General features: G+C 45.4%; 1 protein-coding gene across 1 annotated transcript; it reads right to left on the minus strand.

Annotated features, from left to right (window-relative positions):
• Positions 1-291: 291 nt before the first annotated feature.
• LOC117191703 (dual specificity mitogen-activated protein kinase kinase dSOR1-like) lies at positions 292-24772 on the minus strand. Its single transcript, XM_033396499.1, has 2 exons — positions 24039-24772; positions 292-308 (listed from the first exon to the last, which is right to left on the minus strand). The coding sequence occupies exons 1-2, from the start codon at positions 24712-24714 to the stop codon at positions 292-294; spliced, it is 693 nt and encodes a 230-aa protein (XP_033252390.1). The 5' UTR covers positions 24715-24772.
• Between the last annotated feature and the right edge of the window lie 326 nt (positions 24773-25098).

Below are 25098 nucleotides of genomic sequence, written 5' to 3' on the forward strand. Positions count from 1 at the left end.
CTTTATTCCAATCGTGACCGAAAATTCATGTGGACTGTGCAGTTGAATTTATTACAAAGTGAGCTCTCGATTTGGAAATTTAAAAAAATTATATATAAGCGACTAGTAATATTGCAATTTAAAATGAATATTGAAAAAAAAGGTATTTACTATGCAATACAACTGTGTTTACGGTATAATGTGCTGTAGTTTTGTTTTAATAATTAATTGTTCCCAGTGTTATTGTCTGTGTTGTTGTTACCTTAATATTGTTACTTTAGCTAAAGTAAAAGATGGGACCCTGCTACAGTACTAGTTCAGACTTATGTCTAAAAATTTGTTATTGTTTTAATATTCTTAGCTATGAATATCATCTGCCCGTGTTTGCCCGTGTTTGCGCTATATGCATTTAATTAAGGCGGCCCAGTTGACTCTTTACCGTTTTTTCGTGGAAGTTTTATGTTATCTTTCTGTTTTTTTGCGATTTTATTTGTTTTGTTTTCTTGTTTCTCAATGTATTTATCTTATAGTCTTATTGTTAATTTTTTTATACGCTTGGCATATAAATATTTATTTATAGGCACAATATACATATCAATGTATGCTTTCTCGCATTCATTTTTTGATAAGTGGTGCTTAAATAATGGCTAATTTCCTGATAAAACTAACAAAGTTTATGAAAATCTACAACAGCAGTTTAAAGGCGTCATACTCCGACGTCATTAAACATGCTTTAGTATACAATGGAGAGCTCTACGAAGAAGCTGCTGAGTCTAGGAATAATGATAAAAATGTATCGACTCCATCACACTCGGAAGATCTCACGTGTAGCAACAAATACAGATTTGATAAACAGATTATTGTTGAGCTCGGATCCATTTTTAACTGGGCAACGAAAACTTAAAAAAAAAGAGGGGGAACGTTGTGAGTTGCTGCGGACACCGCAACTCTACGGTTATACCCGATACTAAGTCAGTATGGCTCTCCTCCGGCAGACGCCGCTAATATTAAACGACACGACAAAGAGTGCGTGCGAGAGAAACAGAAAATCATCAGTCTGAGCGTGACGTCGGGCGCTGCGTAGCCACTGCAAATTGATTTGTTCCTATTGGCTATAAAAATGATCTGATCTGATCCAGATTCAGCAATCTGATATATATGATTATTATCTATGATTCTGCGTTTTTAGTTTTCTCGAATGTGCAATATTGTGGATGCAACAGATTTTCGTCCTTTGTGTGGGCGGAAGGGGGTGGGGCGAAATTTTGAGATAAACTTTTTATAGTGAGATCTAACAGGAGTGCGGATACCAAATTTGGTTACTCTAGCCTTAATAGTCTCTGAGATTTGTGAATATCCCCAGATTTTCATCCTTTGCGGGGGCGGAAGGGGGTGTGGCGAAATTTTGAAACAAACTCGTCTCGGTCCGATATATTAGGAGTGTGGATACCAAATTTGGTTGCTCTAGCTTTTATAGTCTCTGAGATCTAGGCGCTCTAAGCAAAGCCGGCTATGCTACGTGTGTGTTAGAGAGAGACAGGGCGAGAAAAAATGAAATTGTTTTCTTGATTCTGGCTATAATAATTATACGATCTGGTTCAGATTTTGCACTCCGAAAGATATAGTCATTTTCTATGATTCTGCGTTTTTAGTTTTCTCGTATCGTCGAAATTGTGGATGCCACAGATTTTCGCTCTTTGTGGGGGCGGAAGTAGGCGGGGCAAAGTTTTGAAATATTCTTGTGGCAGTGACATATCACAGAAGTCTAAATCCAAAACATCGTTGCTCTCGCTTTTATAGTCTTTGAGCACTAGGCGCTGAAGGGGACGGACAGACGGACAGACGGACGGACGGACAGACGGACAGACGGACAGACAGACATGGCTCAATCGACTCGGCTATTGATGCTGATCAAGAATATATATATATATATATATGGACGTTACACACATCCACTTTTACCACTAATCTAATATACCCCAATACTAATTTTGAGTATCGGGTATAACAAATCTATTCTTTTCAAATCTGTTTTTGATTTACTTCATTAATTTAATTCATTTCACATCATTCAATATTTGTTTATATTTTTATTTTCGTTCAATAAAATGTAATAAAAATTAATTGATTATGTTTAGTTTCTTATATTTAATTAGAAAAAAATGTTTCTATATATTTTTAGTCTTTCTTAAATATTCTTCCTCTTTTAAAAGCGTCCCGTAGTTGTTCCCGCATAACAATTGCTTGGTTTATAATTTGTAAGTATTATATAAAGCTAATTTAAAAATTTCGTATTAATATTCGCACGGGAAGTATTGTGGCCACCATTTCCGTACAGAACCGTCCACTGTGCATTGGCGATCTGTAACTTTGGAGAGTCCTGCATCTGTCTCTATCTTTTCGAATTCCTCTGCGATGATCATGAATTCTGCCAGTGCTTGGAATTATCTTCTCTTCACGTATAGTTTAAGAGGCAGCCGGCAGTTCTGGTATATTATTTCCAGTTTTTCCTGCTCTCTTGGACATAGTCTCAGACTGTTTCTGTTTCCGCTCGTTTTCGCTCTGCCACTTGCTTTGCTAGCTCCTCTTGCTGTCTGGGGAATATGAAGTTCTCTTTTAGTCCGACCTTTGCTTCCTCCCATGATGTGACTGGCGCTGGTTTTGTGTGCCACCAGTCTAGTGCGCTTTCCTTCAGGATTATTGGCAAAGCGAATACGAGGTGGTCCGTTTCTATCCCGTAGTTTTCTGACAATTCCTCCATCCTGCTCAGGAATTCTAGCAGCCCTACTTTTCCTGTAAAGTTCAGGTCCCAATTGCGTATTTTTTTTCTATTATCGCTACTGCTTCTGGTGATCCTTTCTTTATCTGTTTCGGAAATAGCGACTTCTTCCTGCCTATCCTGGTCTCCCCTTGTATCTCTTAAATTGTTTGTTTTTGTGGTACTCCTTTTGGCGATTGTTGCCTTGGGCTCTTTGTTCTCGGGCTTTTCCCTCGTGTTTGGTTATTTGCTAGTTGTTCTAGCCTCTCTCGAATATGTATTGGGAGGTCTGTTCCCTCCGAGAATTGTATCAGTGGTTTCTTTTGGGTCTCTAATCCTTCCAGTTTCTCAATCCGAATTCCTCGCAATAGTTTTGTAACTCCAGTTTCGTTGCTTGGTTTATCCACTGTTTTGCCATCTTGACCTTTGAGATTATGCTTCTTATGCTACCACAACCTGCTTGGGCGACACTGTGACGGCGCTTCGGCCGGGGTATGCTCGTCGCGCCGGGTTCCACATAAGTTTGTTTGATCTCTGGGCGGGGCTTGAGCGGTAAAAAAGAAATAGAGTTATTTTTATTGTTCTTAAAAGGTACAAAGTTTGGTGGGTGCGCGGGTTTTTCTTCTGGTATACTCATTTTGAGTATCGGGTATAATTAGTATTGGGGTATATTAGATTTGTGGTAAAAGTGGATGTGTGTAACATCCAGAAGGAATCGTTTCCGACCCCATAAAGTATATATATTCTTGATCAGCATCAATAGCCGTGTCGATTGAGCCCTGTCCGTCCGTCCGTCCGTCCGTCCGTCCGTCCGTCCGTCCGTCCGTCCGTCTGTCCGTCCGTCTGTCCGTCCTCTTCAGCGCCTAGTGCTCAAAGACTATAAGAGCTAGAGCAACGATGTTTTGGATCCAGACTTCTGTGATATGTCACTGCTACAAAAATATTTCAAAACTTCGCCCCGCCCACTTCCGCCCCCACAAAGAACGAAAATCTGTGGCATCCATATTTTTAAAGATACAATAAAACCAAAAACGCAGAATCGTAGAGGATGACTATATGTTCTAGAATGAAAAATCTCAACCAGATCGTATAATTATTATAGCCAGAATCAAGAAAACAATTTCATTCTTTCTCGCTCTGTCTCTCTCTAACACACAGGTTTCATGGTCGGTTTTGCCAATTGCAAAATATGATTTCAAGGATCTCAGAACCCATAAGAGCTAGAGCAACCAAATTTGGTATCCACACTCCTGTGATATCGGACCTTGACCGTTTTGTGTCAAAATTTCGCCACACCCCCTTTCGCCCCCGCAAAGGACGAAAATCTGGGGCATCCACAAATCTCAGAGACTATTAAGGCTAGAGTAACCAAATTCGGTATCGGGTATAACTGTAGAGTTGCGGTCTCCGCAGCAACTCACAACGTTCCCCCTCGTTTTCTGTTTAGTTATACTTATATGGCAGTGCAGCTGGCAAAAACCCTCTAGCTGAACCCTCCACGAGGGTGCCGGCTGGGCAATGGACACTGCATTATCCCGGGCGAGGATAATGCACTGTCGCTTGCCTTGACCGGGGTAATGCAGTGTCTAGCTAAGGCTATGGTCCATCGTCTTCCCGATCTAAAGTCGGGGGAACTGAACCAAGGCCATGGCTAGAGGTGCCTGGCGGCCAGGCATAAAACTCTAGGGGGTGGTCCCCCCGAAAAACATTAACCAGTATGGACCTTCGGGCCAAATATGGAGGTAGATAAGGAGCAAATACGGGTTGGGATGTCAACCCAAACGTCGGTGGAAAGCGTGACTGCTACCACCGGCGGGCACGGGGAGGAGTAATCCTCTCTGCGTGTCGCCAGCGGTCACACCTCGGTCATGGCGGGAGCAGGTCATGTCAGTTGTAATACTACTGCCACAAAAACGACGCGTTGAAGGGTGAGCCGCGCGGGTGCCGTTGTCGATGCAGAAACCTCGTACCTGGAGAGCGTGCTATCCCTTAGCAAGACCGAAGAGGAAAGCCTTCTCCGCTCGCCGGAACCAGGTACCAGCTCCCTGCGTAGGGAAGGGCCGAAGCGTTCCAGGGAGGGGATGAAGGCAAAAGATCAGTATAAGGCGGACTTCAAGTTACTGAGCCGGCTCCAGGCCAAGGCGGATATCTCCCAAGAGGAGAAGTCCAAGCTAGCCTGGGCTGAGCAATGGGTACACGAGGGCCGCGAATACTACGCGCAGCTGCCGCAGATGAAGGCAACAAACGGTGGATTCGCCAACAAGGTGGAGGAGATGTTGGCCACCAAGAGGCAACGCTCGATCGAGAGTGCTGCCAAAGACACTCCGGCGAGCAAGCGGCAACGCGGGCCCAAGGTGGCCCCCCCCCAGCCGAAAACGAGGAAGCCGAGGCAGAAGGCCATGAGCGAGGTGTCCAAGAGACATCTCATTGTGGCCTTGATCGACCGCAGCGATGAGAACGGGAAGATGACGGCGGCGCAGTGGAAGTTAGTCCACGCGCAGCTCGTCGAGGCACTGTTCTCGCGAATGGAGGAGGACCCTAGCGCTCCCATGCCCACGTTCGATGGAGCGGGATGGCTGAACGGGGTCAAAATCCTCAAGTGCAATGACGGCCCAACGCGGCAGTGGCTTGTGCAGAAGGTGCCCCTACTGGAAGCTCTGTGGGAGGGGGCCAAGCTGGAGGTGGTAGACAGGGAGCTGATCCCGTCCATACCAAAGGCGAAGGTGCTCTTCCCCATTGCTGTCCAGGGGGAGCGAGTGGTGGCGCCACCTATCGGTGATAATGTGAACTAACTTCGATCTCAATCCTGTTTCTCAACCATGTCAAATCCTCTCAAATCGATCCTTCGCTCATTTATATTCTCTCTCCTCCCTCTTACTGTCAATGAACCTGTTTTTACGATTGGTCCCGTGCTGCGATTCAAACAACCCTCAAACAGGTAGGTCATCCCTTTGCAATGAATCTAATGTGATAGTTTAGAGGTATTTTTTAAGTGTTTCCTGAAAAACGGATTCGATGCCCTTGAACCTTTCTACTTTCTCTATAATTTATATTCCTCCTTTGTGTACCTAACACTGTCCCATAGCAAAATGCCTATATAATAACTACTAGACGTTACGGACCCCCGGATATTGCCACCGGATATTAGGCCTGTGGTGACTAAACCACTGGTGGGAGTCCCACCAAAACGATAAGTTTTTGTTTCACGGCTGGCCCCTGACCTCACATCTAATGATGTAATTGCTTTTATTCAAAGCAAAATAAAAGCCGTGGGTTTAAAGGTGGAGAAATTTAACTTATCTTATGCCAGGGAGATAGCCTCGTTTAAGATAAGCATCTCCCCAACTCAATTTGACACCATTTGCTCCGCCAAATTTTGGCCGGAGCATTTGGTGGTGAAGGAGTTTAAGGCTAAGAAGAAGAATAGGTCCCCCATATCCCTTACAAATTTTTCCAGTGTGCCACCCTCACCCTCAGCTTCCTCTTCCTCAACTTCCCGTCTTGCCTCCACCTTTCCATAAAACTAACTTCTCTTTTAGTAACCTATCAGAATGTAAGAGGCTTGCGTAGTAAGCTCAGCATTCTTTTCCGGGATAGTGTTGCATTTGCTTCCCTCGTTATTGTGTTTACTGAAACCTGGTTAAAGCCGGACGTTCTTAGTTCCGAGGTTTTGGCAGGTCGGTACACAACTTTTAGAAAGGACCGTTCGTCTCAACGTGCACGGGGGTTCTAATTGCAGTGGACTATAACTTCACGTCGGAACACTTCACAGTCCAAGTTCAACAGGAACTGGAATTCCTGTGTGTAAAACTGATTCTTCCCGCTTTCGCTATATTCATTACTTGCTCGCATATCCCACCTTCTTCGGATATTTCAATTTATGAGCAGCACTTGTCCGCTTTAACCGCTGTTTCATCCTCGCTATCTGATAAAGATCGTATGATAGTTCTTGGTGACTTCAACTTGCCAGGAACTGTTTGGTCTTCGGTAAACGAGTCTAGTATCCTAGTGCCCATGTCACGACATGACTTTGTTGACGGCTTGCTTGACCTGTCCCTGTCTCAAGTCAATCATGTGAAAAATTCCTTGGGTCGATTGCTTGATTTATGCTTTGTATCGGATCCCACCATAGTGTTGTTAACCCGAGCCCTTCCGCTCACTATACCTGAAGACGCCTACCGCCCTACTTTCGAGGTGTCGCTAGATATAGGACCAACTGTATTGGATCGGTCGAGTAGACTACCTGAACGTGTCCGCTGCTTTCGTAAAGCCGAGTTTGCGAAGCTTAATAACCTCATTAGGGATTTTGATTGGTCCGCTTTGTACTTGTGCACTGATGTCATAAAAGGCACAAACATTTTTTACAGTGCTCTTGGTACATTTTTTGATTCTTGTGTACCGCTTTCTTGTCCGATTAGATCTGGAAAACCCCCTTGGTTTACCAAAGAGTTATCCAGTCTAAAAAACTTAAAATCAAGACTTTATAAAAAACTTCAAGAAGTTGGTTCTCCTACTTCTCACTCTTGCTATGTTATAGCTTGGTCAAACTTATCAGTTCTTAATGCTCAATTCTATAAGAACTACTTATCTCGATGCAGGATACGTTTTTCTCAGGACTCTAAACAGTTTTACTGCTTCGTAAACAGTAAGCGTAGAACGTCCGCACACCCATCCTCGCTTTCATTTTGTAATACGTCGGCAAATAAAGATCAGGCAATTGCCGATCTTTTTGCCCAATTTTTCCAAACCACCTATTCTGAGGAAAGCTACTCCGGTCATCCGTACCCATACGGTTTACCGAGGTCGAACAGCATTTTCAGTCCCCTGTTAAATGAATGTTCCCTACTTCATGATCTTCGACTAGTTAAGCCGGTGTTTTCACCGGGTCCAGACGGGGTTCCAGGTTGTGTACTCAGGTACTGCGCCGAGGCTCTGTGTGGACCTTTGCTTAAACTATTCACCCTGTCCATTGATTCTTCTTGCTTCCCCCGATCTGGAAGGAATCGCTTATAATTCCTCTCCATAAAAAAGGTAGCAAGTCTGATGCAAAAAATTATAGAGGTATAGCAAAGTTATCCGCTATTCCTAAAATGTTTGAGAGGTTTTCACTCCGCAGTTGCAACATCTCTGCAAGTCACTTATATCTCCAACTCAGCATGGATTTATAAGGCGGCGATCAACCACCACGAACTTGTTAGAGTTTACCTCTTTCATTATTAAAGGCTTTCAAGGTAACTTACAGACGGATGTTATTTACACCAACTTTAGTAAAGCATTCGACTCTGTAAACCATTCCCTTTTAGCGCATAAACTTGACCTTTTAGGGTTTATGCCCAACCTCCTGAGATGGATTTCTAGCTATCTTTGTTCTAGGTCTCAAAGAGTCCTCTTCAAAAACTCCCTCTCTTTACCAGTAAAGGTTTCTTCTCTTCACACTCTTTATTAATGACTTGCCTTCAGTATTAACATACTCTCGAGTACTTATGTATGCGGATGATGTTAAACTCTGTGTCCAGTACAAGGACATTTCATTTCATTCTCGCTTGCAATCCGATCTCAATAGCTTTCAGTCATGATAATGTGCAAATTTGTTACACCTTAATGCCTCGAAATGCAAAGTTATGACATTTCATCGTTCTAGCCCTTTGTTGGTTCCCTATGCCCTATTTGGTGGTTCTCTTGAGAGAATTACCCTGCTGGATGATCTGGGTGTTATGTTAGACCCCAAGTTAAAGTTTTCCGAACACATTTATACCATGGTAAATAAGGGCATGGGCGTGCTTGGGTTTATAAAGAGGTGGTCAAAGGAATTTGACGTCCCCTATATAACAAAGACTCTCTATACCTCGCTTGTTCGTCCGATCTTAGAATACGGCTCCTGTGTATGGTGCCCTCAGTACAAAGTACACCAGGACCGTATAGAATCAGTACAGAAAAACTTTTTACTCTTTGCTCTGCGGGGCCTTAGCTGGGATGCGGGTGTAAGACTCCCATCTTACTCTAGTAGACTACTATTAGTAAACCTCCCATCCTTAGTTAACCGTAGAAAAATGCTTGGTGTGATATTTATGCACAACTTGATCAGGGGTGACATAGACAGCCCTGATCTGTTGAGCCGCATAAACTTCACGATTCCTATTAGACTGACTAGAAATTTTATACCGTTGTTCCTTCCACTTTGTAGATCGAATTATTCCTAGCATTAACCGTTTAGGGTCTTATGCTCGGATTATAATTCCCTCTACCATATTATATCCTCCTCTTATTAAATTACTAATCCTTACACACCTTTCTAGTAATTAGTAACTGTAGTGGTATTTGTATTTTGATTGCATGCTTAGTTTCTTAGTAAGTTTAGCGCTAATTTTCCTCGAATGTTGGTATAATAGCTATCTTTCTTGCATGTTCGCGTTCGGTTCGGCTACGCACCGTGCGTCATGCGGCAGCGCCCCTCGGTCGGTTGGGCGGGAGGAGGGCTGCGTTTTGCCTGGGATCCGCCCGTAACAGCCTTCTGCTGGTTTCACACGGCCCACTTGACGGTGCAGTAACTGCATCGCCTCTTGAAAGATGAAGTCATTCCATGTCAACGTCCAAGAAAAAACGAGGGGGAACGTTGTGAGTTGCAGCGGACACCGCAACTCTACAGTTATACCCGATACTAAGTCAGTATGGATCGCCTCCGGCAGACGCCGCTAATATTAAACGACACGACAAAAAGTAAGTGTGAGAAAGACAAAAAATCAGTGTGAGCGTGTTGTCGGGCGCTGCGTAGCCACTGCACATTGATTTCTTCCTCTTGACTATCAAAATGATCCGATCCGATTCAGATTTATCAATCTGATAGATATGGTCATTCTCTATGATCTTCTTTCTCGTATCTTCAATATTGTGGATGCCACAGGTTTTCGTCCTTTGTGGGGCAGAAGAGGGTCGGGCGAAATTTTGAAATATACGTATTATAGTGAGATCTAACAGGAGTGTGGCCATGGCTAGAGGTGCCTGGCGGCCAGGCATAAAACGCTAGGGGTGGTCCCCCGAAAATCATTAACCAGTATGGACCTTCGGGCCAAATATGGAGGTAGATAAGGAGCAAATACGGGTTGGGATGTCAACCCAAACGTCGGTGGAAAGCGTGACTGCTACCACCGGCGGGCACGGGGAGGAGTAATCCTCTCTGCGTGTCGCCAGCGGTCACACCTCGGGCATGGCGGGAGCAGGTCATGTCAGTTGTAATACTACTGCCACAAAAACGACGCGTTGAAGGGTGAGCCGCGCGGGTGCCGTTGTCGATGCAGACTCGGACCTGGAGAGCGTGCTATCCCTTAGCAAGACCGAAGAGGAAAGCCTTCTCCGCTCGCCGGAACCAGGTACCAGCTCCCTGCGTAGGGAAGGGCCGAAGCGTTCCAGGGAGGGGATGAAGGCAAAAGATCAGTATAAGGCGGACTTCAAGTTACTGAGCCGGCTCCAGGGCAAGGCGGATATCTCCCAAGAGGAGAAGTCCAAGCTAGCCTGGGCTGAGCAATGGGTACACGAGGGCCGCGAATACTACGCGCAGCTGCCGCAGATGAAGGCAACAAACGGTGGATTCGCCAACAAGGTGGAGGAGATGTTGGCCACCAAGAGGCAACGCTCGATCGAGAGTGCTGCCAAAGACACTCCGGCGAGCAAGCGGCAACGCGGGCCCAAGGTGGCCACCCCCAGCCGAAAACGAGGAAGCCGAGGCAGAAGGCCATGAGCGAGGTGTCCAAGAGACATCTCATTGTGGCCTTGATCGACCGCAGCGATGAGAACGGGAAGATGACGGCGGCGCAGTGGAAGTTAGTCCACGCGCAGCTCGTCGAGGCACTGTTCTCGCGAATGGAGGAGGACCCTAGCGCTCCCATGCCCACGTTCGATGGAGCGGGATGGCTGAACGGGGTCAAAATCCTCAAGGGCAATGGCGGCCCAACGCGGCAGTGGCTTGTGCAGAAGTTGCCCCTACTGGAAGCTCTGTGGGAGGGGGCCAAGCTGGAGGTGGTAGACAGGGAGCTGATCCCGTCCATACCAAAGGCGAAGGTGCTCTTCCCCATTGCTGTCCAGGGGGAGCGAGTGGTGGCGCCACCTATCGGTGATAATGTGAACTAACTTCGATCTCAATCCTGTTTCTCAACCATGTCAAATCCTCTCAAATCGATCCTTCGCTCATTTATATTCTCTCTCCTCCCTCTTACTGTCAATGAACCTGTTTTTACGATTGGTCCCGTGCTGCGATTCAAACAACCCTCAAACAGGTAGGTCATCCCTTTGCAATGAATCTAATGTGATAGTTTAGAGGTATTTTTTAAGTGTTTCCTGAAAAACGGATTCGATGCCCTTGAACCTTTCTACTTTCTCTATAATTTATATTCCTCCTTTGTGTACCTAACACTGTCCCATAGCAAAATGCCTATATAATAACTACTAGACGTTACGGACCCCGGATATTGCCACCGGATATTAGGCCTGTGGTGACTAAACCACTGGTGGGAGTCCCACCAAAACGATAAGTTTTTGTTTCACGGCTGGCCCCTGACCTCACATCTAATGATGTAATTGCTTTTATTCAAAGCAAAATAAAAGCCGTGGGTTTAAAGGTGGAGAAATTTAACTTCTCTTATGCCAGGGAGATAGCCTCGTTTAAGATAAGCATCTCCCCAACTCAATTTGACACCATTTGCTCCGCCAAATTTTGGCCGGAGCATTTGGTGGTGAAGGAGTTTAAGGCTAAGAAGAAGAATAGGTCCCCCATATCCCTTACAAATTTTTCCAGTGTGCCACCCTCACCCTCAGCTTCCTCTTCCTCAACTTCCCGTCTTGCCTCCACCTTTCCATAAAACTAACTTCTCTTTTAGTAACCTATCAGAATGTAAGAGGCTTGCGTAGTACGCTCAGCATTCTTTTCCGGGATAGTGTTGCATTTGCTTCCCTCGTTATTGTGTTTACTGAAACCTGGTTAAAGCCGGACGTTCTTAGTTCCGAGGTTTTGGCAGGTCGGTACACAACTTTTAGAAAGGACCGTTCGTCTCAACGTGCACGGGGGTTCTAATTGCAGTGGACTATAACTTCACGTCGGAACACTTCACAGTCCAAGTTCAACAGGAACTGGAATTCCTGTGTGTAAAACTGATTCTTCCCGCTTTCGCTATATTCATTACTTGCTCGCATATCCCACCTTCTTCGGATATTTCAATTTATGAGCAGCACTTGTCCGCTTTAACCGCTGTTTCATCCTCGCTATCTGATAAAGATCGTATGATAGTTCTTGGTGACTTCAACTTGCCAGGAACTGTTTGGTCTTCGGTAAACGAGTCTAGTATCCTAGTGCCCATGTCACGACATGACTTTGTTGACGGCTTGCTTGACCTGTCCCTGTCTCAAGTCAATCATGTGAAAAATTCCTTGGGTCGATTGCTTGATTTATGCTTTGTATCGGATCCCACCATAGTGTTGTTAACCCGAGCCCTTCCGCTCACTATACCTGAAGACGCCTACCGCCCTACTTTCGAGGTGTCGCTAGATATAGGACCAACTGTATTGGATCGGTCGAGTAGACTACCTGAACGTGTCCGCTGCTTTCGTAAAGCCGAGTTTGCGAAGCTTAATAACCTCATTAGGGATTTTGATTGGTCCGCTTTGTACTTGTGCACTGATGTCATAAAAGGCACAAACATTTTTTACAGTGCTCTTGGTACATTTTTTGATTCTTGTGTACCGCTTTCTTGTCCGATTAGATCTGGAAAACCCCCTTGGTTTACCAAAGAGTTATCCAGTCTAAAAAACTTAAAATCAAGACTTTATAAAAAACTTCAAGAAGTTGGTTCTCCTACTTCTCACTCTTGCTATGTTATAGCTTGGTCAAACTTATCAGTTCTTAATGCTCAATTCTATAAGAACTACTTATCTCGATGCAGGATACGTTTTTCTCAGGACTCTAAACAGTTTTACTGCTTCGTAAACAGTAAGCGTAGAACGTCCGCACACCCATCCTCGCTTTCATTTTGTAATACGTCGGCAAATAAAGATCAGGCAATTGCCGATCTTTTTGCCCAATTTTTCCAAACCACCTATTCTGAGGAAAGCTACTCCGGTCATCCGTACCCATACGGTTTACCGAGGTCGAACAGCATTTTCAGTCCCCTGTTAAATGAATGTTCCCTACTTCATGATCTTCGACTAGTTAAGCCGGTGTTTTCACCGGGTCCAGACGGGGTTCCAGGTTGTGTACTCAGGTACTGCGCCGAGGCTCTGTGTGGACCTTTGCTTAAACTATTCACCCTGTCCATTGATTCTTCTTGCTTCCCCCCGATCTGGAAGGAATCGCTTATAATTCCTCTCCATAAAAAAGGTAGCAAGTCTGATGCAAAAAATTATAGAGGTATAGCAAAGTTATCCGCTATTCCTAAAATGTTTGAGAGGTTTTCACTCCGCAGTTGCAACATCTCTGCAAGTCACTTATATCTCCAACTCAGCATGGATTTATAAGGCGGCGATCAACCACCACGAACTTGTTAGAGTTTACCTCTTTCATTATTAAAGGCTTTCAAGGTAACTTACAGACGGATGTTATTTACACCAACTTTAGTAAAGCATTCGACTCTGTAAACCATTCCCTTTTAGCGCATAAACTTGACCTTTTAGGGTTTACGCCCAACCTCCTGAGATGGATTTCTAGCTATCTTTGTTCTAGGTCTCAAAGAGTCCTCTTCAAAAACTCCCTCTCTTTACCAGTAAAGGTTTCTTCTCTTCACACTCTTTATTAATGACTTGCCTTCAGTATTAACATACTCTCGAGTACTTATGTATGCGGATGATGTTAAACTCTGTGTCCAGTACAAGGACATTTCATTTCATTCTCGCTTGCAATCCGATCTCAATAGCTTTCAGTCATGATAATGTGCAAATTTGTTACACCTTAATGCCTCGAAATGCAAAGTTATGACATTTCATCGTTCTAGCCCTTTGTTGGTTCCCTTTGCCCTATTTGGTGGTTCTCTTGAGAGAATTACCCTGCTGGATGATCTGGGTGTTATGTTAGACCCCAAGTTAAAGTTTTCCGAACACATTTATACCATGGTAAATAAGGGCATGGGCGTGCTTGGGTTTATAAAGAGGTGGTCAAAGGAATTTGACGTCCCCTATATAACAAAGACTCTCTATACCTCGCTTGTTCGTCCGATCTTAGAATACGGCTCCTGTGTATGGTGCCCTCAGTACAAAGTACACCAGGACCGTATAGAATCAGTACAGAAAAACTTTTTACTCTTTGCTCTGCGGGGCCTTAGCTGGGATGCGGGTGTAAGACTCCCATCTTACTCTAGTAGACTACTATTAGTAAACCTCCCATCCTTAGTTAACCGTAGAAAAATGCTTGGTGTGATATTTATGCACAACTTGATCAGGGGTGACATAGACAGCCCTGATCTGTTGAGCCGCATAAACTTCACGATTAGACTGACTAGAAATTTTATACCGTTGTTCCTTCCACTTTGTAGATCGAATTATTCCTAGCATTAACCGTTTAGGGTCTTATGCTCGGATTATAATTCCCTCTACCATATTATATCCTCCTCTTATTAAATTACTAATCCTTACACACCTTTCTAGTAATTAGTAACTGTAGTGGTATTTGTATTTTGATTGCATGCTTAGTTTCTTAGTAAGTTTAGCGCTAATTTTCCTCGAATGTTGGTATAATAGCTATCTTTCTTGCATGTTCGCGTTCGGTTCGGCTACGCACCGTGCGTCATGCGGCAGCGCCCCTCGGTCGGTTGGGCGGGAGGAGGGCTGCGTTTTGCCTGGGATCCGCCCGTAACAGCCTTCTGCTGGTTTCACACGGCCCACTTGACGGTGCAGTAACTGCATCGCCTCTTGAAAGATGAAGTCATTCCATGTCAACGTCCAAGAAAAAACGAGGGGGAACGTTGTGAGTTGCAGCGGACACCGCAACTCTACAGTTATACCCGATACTAAGTCAGTATGGATCGCCTCCGGCAGACGCCGCTAATATTAAACGACACGACAAAAAGTAAGTGTGAGAAAGACAAAAAATCAGTGTGAGCGTGTTGTCGGGCGCTGCGTAGCCACTGCACATTGATTTCTTCCTCTTGACTATCAAAATGATCCGATCCGATTCAGATTTATCAATCTGATAGATATGGTCATTCTCTATGATCTTCTTTCTCGTATCTTCAATATTGTGGATGCCACAGGTTTTCGTCCTTTGTGGGGCAGAAGAGGGTCGGGCGAAATTTTGAAATATACGTATTATAGTGAGATCTAACAGGAGTGTGGCCATGGCTAGAGGTGCCTGGCGGCCAGGCATAAAACGCTAGGGGGTGGTCCCCCCGAAAATCATTAACCAGTATGGACCTTCGGGCCAAATATGGAGGTAGATAAGGAGCAAATACGGGTTGGGATGTCAACCCAAACGTCGGTGGAAAGCGTGACTGCTACCACCGGCGGGCACGGGGAGGAGTAATCCTCTCTGCGTGTCGCCAGCGGTCACACCTCGGGCATGGCGGGAGCAGGTCATGTCAGTTGTAATACTACTGCCACAAAAACGACGCGTTGAAGGGTGAGCCGCGCGGGTGCCGTTGTCGATGCAGACTCGGACCTGGAGAGCGTGCTATCCCTTAGCAAGACCGAAGAGGAAAGCCTTCTCCGCTCGCCGGAACCAGGTACCAGCTCCCTGCGTAGGGAAGGGCCGGAACGTTCCAGGGAGGGGATGAAGGCAAAAGATCAGTATAAGGCGGACTTCAAGTTACTGAGCCGGCTCCAGGGCAAGGCGGATATCTTCCAAGAGGAGAAGTCCAAGCTAGCCTGGGCTGAGCAATGGGTACACGAGGGCCGCGAATACTACGCGCAGCTGCCGCAGATGAAGGCAACAAACGGTGGATTCGCCAACAAGGTGGAGGAGATGTTGGCCACCAAGAGGCAACGCTCGATCGAGAGTGCTGCCAAAGACACTCCGGCGAGCAAGCGGCAACGCGGGCCCAAGGTGGCCACCCCCAGCCGAAAACGAGGAAGCCGAGGCAGAAGGCCATGAGCGAGGTGTCCAAGAGACATCTCATTGTGGCCTTGATCGACCGCAGCGATGAGAACGGGAAGATGACGGCGGCGCAGTGGAAGTTAGTCCACGCGCAGCTCGTCGAGGCACTGTTCTCGCGAATGGAGGAGGACCCTAGCGCTCCCATGCCCACGTTCGATGGAGCGGGATGGCTGAACGGGGTCAAAATCCTCAAGTGCAATGACGGCCCAACGCGGCAGTGGCTTGTGCAGAAGGTGCCCCTACTGGAAGCTCTGTGGGAGGGGGCCAAGCTGGAGGTGGTAGACAGGGAGCTGATCCCGTCCATACCAAAGGCGAAGGTGCTCTTCCCCATTGCTGTCCAGGGGGAGCGAGTGGTGGCGCCACCTATCGGTGATAATGTGAACTAACTTCGATCTCAATCCTGTTTCTCAACCATGTCAAATCCTCTCAAATCGATCCTTCGCTCATTTATATTCTCTCTCCTCCCTCTTACTGTCAATGAACCTGTTTTTACGATTGGTCCCGTGCTGCGATTCAAACAACCCTCAAACAGGTAGGTCATCCCTTTGCAATGAATCTAATGTGATAGTTTAGAGGTATTTTTTAAGTGTTTCCTGAAAAACGGATTCGATGCCCTTGAACCTTTCTACTTTCTCTATAATTTATATTCCTCCTTTGTGTACCTAACACTGTCCCATAGCAAAATGCCTATATAATAACTACTAGACGTTACGGACCCCCGGATATTGCCACCGGATATTAGGCCTGTGGTGACTAAACCACTGGTGGGAGTCCCACCAAAACGATAAGTTTTTGTTTCACGGCTGGCCCCTGACCTCACATCTAATGATGTAATTGCTTTTATTCAAAGCAAAATAAAAGCCGTGGGTTTAAAGGTGGAGAAATTTAACTTATCTTATGCCAGGGAGATAGCCTCGTTTAAGATAAGCATCTCCCCAACTCAATTTGACACCATTTGCTCCGCCAAATTTTGGCCGGAGCATTTGGTGGGGAAGGGGTTTAAGGCTAAGAAGAAGAATAGGTCCCCCATATCCCTTACAAATTTTTCCAGTGTGCCACCCTCACCCTCAGCTTCCTCTTCCTCAACTTCCCGTCTTGCCTCCACCTTTCCATAAAACTAACTTCTCTTTTAGTAACCTATCAGAATGTAAGAGGCTTGCGTAGTAAGCTCAGCATTCTTTTCCGGGATAGTGTTGCATTTGCTTCCCTCGTTATTGTGTTTACTGAAACCTGGTTAAAGCCGGACGTTCTTAGTTCCGAGGTTTTGGCAGGTCGGTACACAACTTTTAGAAAGGACCGTTCGTCTCAACGTGCACGGGGGTTCTAATTGCAGTGGACTATAACTTCACGTCGGAACACTTCACAGTCCAAGTTCAACAGGAACTGGAATTCCTGTGTGTAAAACTGATTCTTCCCGCTTTCGCTATATTCATTACTTGCTCGCATATCCCACCTTCTTCGGATATTTCAATTTATGAGCAGCACTTGTCCGCTTTAACCGCTGTTTCATCCTCGCTATCTGATAAAGATCGTATGATAGTTCTTGGTGACTTCAACTTGCCAGGAACTGTTTGGTCTTCGGTAAACGAGTCTAGTATCCTAGTGCCCATGTCACGACATGACTTTGTTGACGGCTTGCTTGACCTGTCCCTGTCTCAAGTCAATCATCTAAAAAATTCCTTGGGTCGATTGCTTGATTTATGCTTTGTATCGGATCCCACCATAGTGTTGTTAACCCGAGCCCTTCCGCTCACTATACCTGAAGACGCCTACCGCCCTACTTTCGAGGTGTCGCTAGATATAGGACCAACTGTATTGGATCGGTCGAGTAGACTACCTGAACGTGTCCGCTGCTTTCGTAAAGCCGAGTTTGCGAAGCTTAATAACCTCATTAGGGATTTTGATTGGTCCGCTTTGTACTTGTGCACTGATGTCATAAAAGGCACAAACATTTTTTACAGTGCTCTTGGTACATTTTTTGATTCTTGTGTACCGCTTTCTTGTCCGATTAGATCTGGAAAACCCCCTTGGTTTACCAAAGAGTTATCCAGTCTAAAAAACTTAAAATCAAGACTTTATAAAAAATTTCAAGAAGTTGGTTCTCCTACTTCTCACTCTTGCTATGTTATAGCTTGGTCAAACTTATCAGTTCTTAATGCTCAATTCTATAAGAACTACTTATCTCGATGCAGGATACGTTTTTCTCAGGACTCTAAACAGTTTTACTGCTTCGTAAACAGTAAGCGTAGAACGTCCGCACACCCATCCTCGCTATCATTTTGTAATACGTCGGCAAATAAAGATCAGGCAATTGCCGATCTTTTTGCCCAATTTTTCCAAACCACCTATTCTGAGGAAAGCTACTCCGGTCATCCGTACCCATACGGTTTACCGAGGTCGAACAGCATTTTCAGTCCCCTGTTAAATGAATGTTCCCTACTTCATGATCTTCGACTAGTTAAGCCGGTGTTTTCACCGGGTCCAGACGGGGTTCCAGGTTGTGTACTCAGGTACTGCGCCGAGGCTCTGTGTGGACCTTTGCTTAAACTATTCACCCTGTCCATTGATTCTTCTTGCTTCCCCCGATCTGGAAGGAATCGCTTATAATTCCTCTCCATAAAAAAGGTAGCAAGTCTGATGCAAAAAATTATAGAGGTATAGCAAAGTTATCCGCTATTCCCAAAATGTTTGAGAGGTTTTCACTCCGCAGTTGCAACATCTCTGCAAGTCACTTATATCTCCAACTCAGCATGGATTTATAAGGCGGCGATCAACCACCACGAACTTGTTAGAGTTTACCTCTTTCATTATTAAAGGCTTTCAAGGTAACTTACAGACGGATGTTATTTACACCAACTTTAGTAAAGCATTCGACTCTGTAAACCATTCCCTTTTAGCGCATAAACTTGACCTTTTAGGGTTTACGCCCAACCTCCTGAGATGGATTTCTAGCTATCTTTGTTCTAGGTCTCAAAGAGTCCTCTTCAAAAACTCCCTCTCTTTACCAGTAAAGGTTTCTTCTCTTCACACTCTTTATTAATGACTTGCCTTCAGTATTAACATACTCTCGAGTACTTATGTATGCGGATGATGTTACACTCTGTGTCCAGTACAAGGACATTTCATTTCATTCTCGCTTGCAATCCGATCTCAATAGCTTTCAGTCATGATAATGTGCAAATTTGTTACACCTTAATGCCTCGAAATGCAAAGTTATGACATTTCATCGTTCTAGCCCTTTGTTGGTTCCCTATGCCCTATTTGGTGGTTCTCTTGAGAGAATTACCCTGCTGGATGATCTGGGTGTTATGTTAGACCCCAAGTTAAAGTTTTCCGAACACATTTATACCATGGTAAATAAGGGCATGGGCGTGCTTGGGTTTATAAAGAGGTGGTCAAAGGAATTTGACGTCCCCTATATAACAAAGACTCTCTATACCTCGTTTGTTCGTCCGATCTTAGAATACGGCTCCTGTGTATGAAGCCCTCTGTACAAAGTACACCAGGACCGTATAGAATCAGTACAGAAAAACTTTTTACTCTTTGCTCTGCGGGGCCTTAACTGGGATGCGGGTGTAAGACTCCCATCTTACTCTAGTAGACTACTATTAGTAAACCTCCCATCCTTAGTTAACCGTAGAAAAATGCTTGGTGTGATATTTATGCACAACTTGATCAGGGGTGACATAGACAGCCCTGATCTGTTGAGCCGCATAAACTTCACGATTCCTATTAGACTGACTAGAAATTTTATACCGTTGTTCCTTCCACTTTGTAGATCGAATTATTCCTAGCATTAACCGTTTAGGGTCTTATGCTCGGATTATAATTCCCTCTACCATATTATATCCTCCTCTTATTAAATTACTAATCCTTACACACCTTTCTAGTAATTAGTAACTGTAGTGGAATTTGTATTTTGATTGCATGCTTAGTTTCTTAGTAAGTTTAGCGCTAATTTTCCTCGAATGTTGGTATAATAGCTATCTTTCTTGCATGTTCGCGTTCGGTTCGGCTACGCACCGTGCGTCATGCGGCAGCGCCCCTCGGTCGGTTGGGCGGGAGGAGGGCTGCGTTTTGCCTGGGATCCGCCCGTAACAGCCTTCTGCTGGTCTCACCCGGCCCACTTGACGGTGCAGTAACTGCATCGCCTCTTGAAAGATGAAGTCATTCCATGTCAACGTCCAAGAAAAAACGAGGGGGAACGTTGTGAGTTGCAGCGGACACCGCAACTCTACAGTTATACCCGATACTAAGTCAGTATGGATCGCCTCCGGCAGACGCCGCTAATATTAAACGACACGACAAAAAGTAAGTGCGAGAAAGACAAAAAATCAGTGTGAGCGTGTTGTCGGGCGCTGCGTAGCCACTGCACATTGATTTCTTCCTCTTGACTATCAAAATGATCCGATCCGATTCAGATTTATCAATCTGATAGATATGGTCATTCTCTATGATCTTCTTTCTCGTATCTTCAATATTGTGGATGCCACAGGTTTTCGTCCTTTGTGGGGCAGAAGAGGGTCGGGCGAAATTTTGAAATATACGTATTATAGTGAGATCTAACAGGAGTGTGGATACCAAATTTTGTTACTCTAGCCATAATAGTCTTTGAGATTTGTGGATGCATTAAATTTGGTTGCTCTAGCTTTTTTAGTCTCTGAGATCTAGGTGCTAACTTTTTGCGATAGGCAAAGCCGACCATGAAACGTGGGTGTTAGAGAGAAACAGAGCGAGAGAAAATGAAATTGTTTTCTTTATTCTGGCTATAATAATGATACGATCCAATTCAGATTCTGCAGTCTAAAAGATATGGTCATTCTCTACGATTCTGCGTTTTTGGTTTTCTCGTATCATACAAATTGTGAATGCCACAGATTTTCGTCCTTTTTGGGGGTGGAAGTGGGCGAGGCGAAGTTTTGAAATATTCTTGTAGCAGTGACATATCACAGATGTCTGGATCTAAAACATCGTTGCTCTAGCTCTTATAGTCTTTGAGCACTAGGCGCTAATAGGGACGGACAGACGGACAGACGGACGGACGGACAGACAGACAGGGCTCAATCGACTCGGCTATTGATGCTGATCAAGAACATATATACTTTATGGGGTCGAAAAATCCTTCCTTCTGGACGTTACACACATCCATTTTCACCACAAATCTAGTACACCCCTATTCTCATTTTGAGTATCTGGAATAAGGAGCAGCTTCTGCTGTTTGTATTGCAAATTTATTCGCTACAACGTCTTCACTCCGAATCCCTACTATCTACCTTACGATAACAGCATTTTTTCTACCTATTTTCAAGGAAAGCGTTGTTCTGGAAGGTTTTTCATCTATGACATATCTTTTTCTGCGGGTCCAGTTGATGTACCAAGTGGTATTTTAAAATACTGTGCCAGTCCCTTTGCCAACCCTTGACCTTTCTCTTCAACCCCTTTTTGGAAAAGTCTTGTCTCCCAGTAATTTTAAATGAGAATGGAATTTCGCTTCAAAAAATACGTTCAAGATCAAATATTGAATACTATCGTGGTATCGCAAGGCTATCCGCCATCCTAAAGCTTCTTGAGTTCCTGGTCAACCGGCAACTGCAACATCTCTTCTGCAGCTTGATATATCCGTCGCAACCCGACTTTTTCAGCCACCGTGCAACATCGACTAACCTTCTTGAGTTCTCTAACTTAATCCACCGTGCCTTTCAAAGTGGTTTGCAGACGGATGTAATTTTTACGGACTTTAGCAAGGTATTTGATTCCGTGAACCATGCTCTGCTTACTCACAAGCTTTCTATATTAGGGTTCCCAAAGAATTTTCTAAATGGAATTTTGTCCTCTCTAATCGTACTCAACGTGTTTTGTTTTCTAACGTGTTGTCAAATACTGTTAATGTTACTTCAGTTGTGCCACAGGGAAGTCATCTGGGCCCGCTTCTATTTATTTTATTTGTGAATGACCTTCCTCAAGTTATAACATACTCTACTACACTAATGTATGCTGACGATGTTCAAATCTGTCTGCCTTACTCTGGATCTTACTGGATCTAAATAAACTGCTATTGTGGTGTTCAACTTATCTTCTTTTTTGAACCTTTCTGTTCGGAGCAGAACCCAGCCGATTAGCTGCTTGCCAAATAGCACCTAATTCTTGGCCCTCAGCCGCTTATTTTGTTTGTTTCTTATGTCTATGTCACTCATTTGTTTGTTAAAGCTTTGCGCTTGCTTGCCCTGCTAAACGCTCTCTGCCAGCTCGCTCTTCGCTATCTCCGCTTTGCGTCTGCCTACCGACGTCGGCCGAGCGAAGCTGCGCTTAGCGATCGGAGCGGCAATGTAAAGGGCAGGCAAGCCACACTTGCAATTTGGATGTCACGCATTAAAGAACATATCGTAATTTTATTTCTGCGCCGAGTTTTGTTTAATTCGAAATAATTAGTCGGCCGATTGGGGATAAAAAACATTATCTCCACATAAAATTTGGTGACCCCGACGTGATCTCTGAGTTGCAGTGTCAATTAATAATCATTCGCGATCGACATTCGTTAGCCCTAGCAAATTTTCGGCGGTTAAGCACAATTCGGTGCTAAAACACACTTACATACACCTACATACACGCATTGCTGCCTATTAATTTCTCTGTCGCGACAATTCGGTCAGTGCAGTGCGGTAGGCAGTGCAGCGAACTCTCTAATACACACAAGCGGAGTACAAAGCGGAATCGGACAGCTCGCACAGCCGCACAGCTAAAGGCATTAGCTGTAATCCCTTTGCTTTCGGTTCCCACGTTTATACGTATACAGGGTGTCTTTTTCGGTCGTGCTGAGAGACTCTTTTAAAACCTCAACATGGCAGCACCTGAGCCTACCAATGTCGCGAACGCAGCAATGCCGAGTGATGTAGATTTCTACAAGCACAAGGCCGAGTCCATCGCGCGCCAACTAAAGGCCATGGATCGCTTTCTTAACAAGGAAGAGCTTGCCGAGTTAGATGAGGCAGAACTTCAAGCTCGCTTAGAGCAAATCGAGCGAATGAATGCGGATTTCGATGCCGCTCAAACGAGCCTTGAAAGGCTGGATTTCCTGCAGTTAGCCCATGATGCCCGGCTGGACTTTTCGAATGTTTATGTCAAGGTTAGGTCCAGGCTGTCGCGGGAGTTGATGGCTGCTCGCACGGTAAATGTTGCCAATTCAACGGCTCGGCATACTCTCGAGGGGAATTCGTCGTTGTTCGCCTATAATAGTATAGGCCGTATTCGAATGCCCGAGTTGCAGCTTCCGCGATTCGGTGGGAACTACATGGATTGGCCAGAATTCCACTCGATGTTCTCGACAATGGTGCACAAAGACCATCGTATACCAATCATCGAAAAATTCCAATATCTTCGTGGATGTCTAGATGGTGCTGCGCTGGATACGATTCGTTCCTTGGAACTTTCTGAGGAGAATTACGACAAGGCGTTGAATTTACTAATGTTGCGATTCGATAATAAACTGTTACATTTTCAGGCACACGTCAAGGCTATTTTCGGGCTGCAAGGGGTGGAGAAGGGCTCGGCTATCGGCTTGCGCGCGCTCAGCGATAAAATCAATTCGCACTTGCGTGCACTTCAGACCTTGGCGACCCCGCAGGAGATTTCCGATGGGTTGCTGATCTTCATCATAGGCACGAAACTGGACCACAAAACAAAGGAGAAATGGGAAGAGAACTTGCCGACGTCAGGATTGCCTCGGTGGTCAAGCATGGCCTCATTTTTGGAAGCGAGATGTCGGATGCTGGAGAATTTGGGATCAGCCATGGCAACAAGTCCTAGTCAACAGGTGGGAGAAGACAATCCTGTCACCCTTATCACCTCCAGTAACGACCATCCTAACCCCATATGTAACCATTGCAATTCCTCCGAGCATTACATATCTAGATGTCAGGCATTCCTGAATCTCTCTGCGTTTGAACGATACAAAGAAGCAAAGAAGAGCCGCTTGTGTTTGAACTGCCTCAACAAAGGCCATGAATTGCAGAGGTGCAGGTCAGGACTTTGCAGGCATTGCCAGGCCAAAAATCACACGCTACTCCACATTCCATCGGGAACTGGTGCTTCATCTTCCTCTTCACCGGCCGAGGAATCGATCCAGCAATAGGCCGCGACTGTGCTTCTAGCAAGCGGGTGTTCCAGCCCTCCCCCCTCGATCCAGAAATCTCAGCCTAGCCAGAACGTGTTGCTACCTACTGCCCTCGTCCATGTAACAGATCTTTATCTCTCCGCTGCTATTGACCAGGATGTTGCTCGACTTCACATCCCTGTGGATGATGGCGTGCTTGGCCCGCAGATAACTAAGGCCTTTCAGAACGGCGAGCGTGATGCGTCCCAGGATCGACTCGGGTATTCTACCGGCCCGCTTCAGTATGAGATCGAGTGAGCCGCCGTCCATGTATTCCATGCATATGCTAATCTCACCGTCGCTGTAGAAGGCGCCATAAAAGCCGACAATGTGTGGGAAGTTGCACTCGTGTAGGACCTTTAGTTCGCGTAGGATTTGCTTCTTGATGGCCGGCTTCACCTCCAGATGAATCAGCTTCCTCGCCATAATCAGGTTTGTGTGCGTGTGTCGGACTTTCATGACTACGCCGCCGTTCCCGGAGCCCAGTTCGCCCAGCTTCTCCAGGTCCTCGTCCGAAAGTTCGCCAATCTTCTCCTTCTGGCTAAGGAACGCTTTTATCCGCTTGCGCTCCGTGTCGTCCATGTCCAGTCCTTCTAGAGTCTCAGTTAACGCATCAATGCTCGTTTTTGGCTTTCCCAGCAGGCTATGTGTTTCTGTGCCCGATGGTTTTTTAAATGGCGGCGTTGGGGCCACTTGTGCGGCTGCAACAGTTGCCTTCGTATTCACCGGCGGCAGCACCAGGTTCAGCTTGTTTTTCGACATTTCGGCCAAAATGCAAAAACACACGCACAATAACAACAATACGAGTGCGCTGGCAGCAGCGACGGGTCGGCGTTTTGCGGATGGCGCGGCGGGGCGGTGACGAGGGCCAGCTGCGAACGTCGTTCCGGCAAAATTGTATAATCAAAATAAGTGCGGTGCGTGCGCTCCAGCCGCTTTTCAAAGGGCAAAAAAGTATAGTTTTCTTTGGGATCCTGCCTGGAAATTCGCCGACACGGCTATACAGTCTTTTTTTTTTTTGCTTTGAAGCTGCGCAAGTGAGTGAGGTCGGTGCCCAACTGTTTGAACTGCCTCAACAAAGGCCATGAATTGCAGAGGTGCAGGTCAGGACTTTGCAGGCATTGCCAGGCCAAACATCACACGCTA

This window comes from Drosophila miranda, assembly GCF_003369915.1.
Source record: "Drosophila miranda strain MSH22 chromosome Y unlocalized genomic scaffold, D.miranda_PacBio2.1 Contig_Y1_pilon, whole genome shotgun sequence".
Classification (NCBI taxonomy): Eukaryota; Metazoa; Arthropoda; class Insecta; order Diptera; family Drosophilidae; genus Drosophila; species Drosophila miranda.

What these genes read in the sequence shown, in the direction of transcription:
- LOC117191703 (XM_033396499.1), bottom strand. Translation starts at nt 24,714, where the DNA reads ATGTCGAAAAACAAGCTGAACCTGGTGCTGCCGCCGGTGAATACGAAG.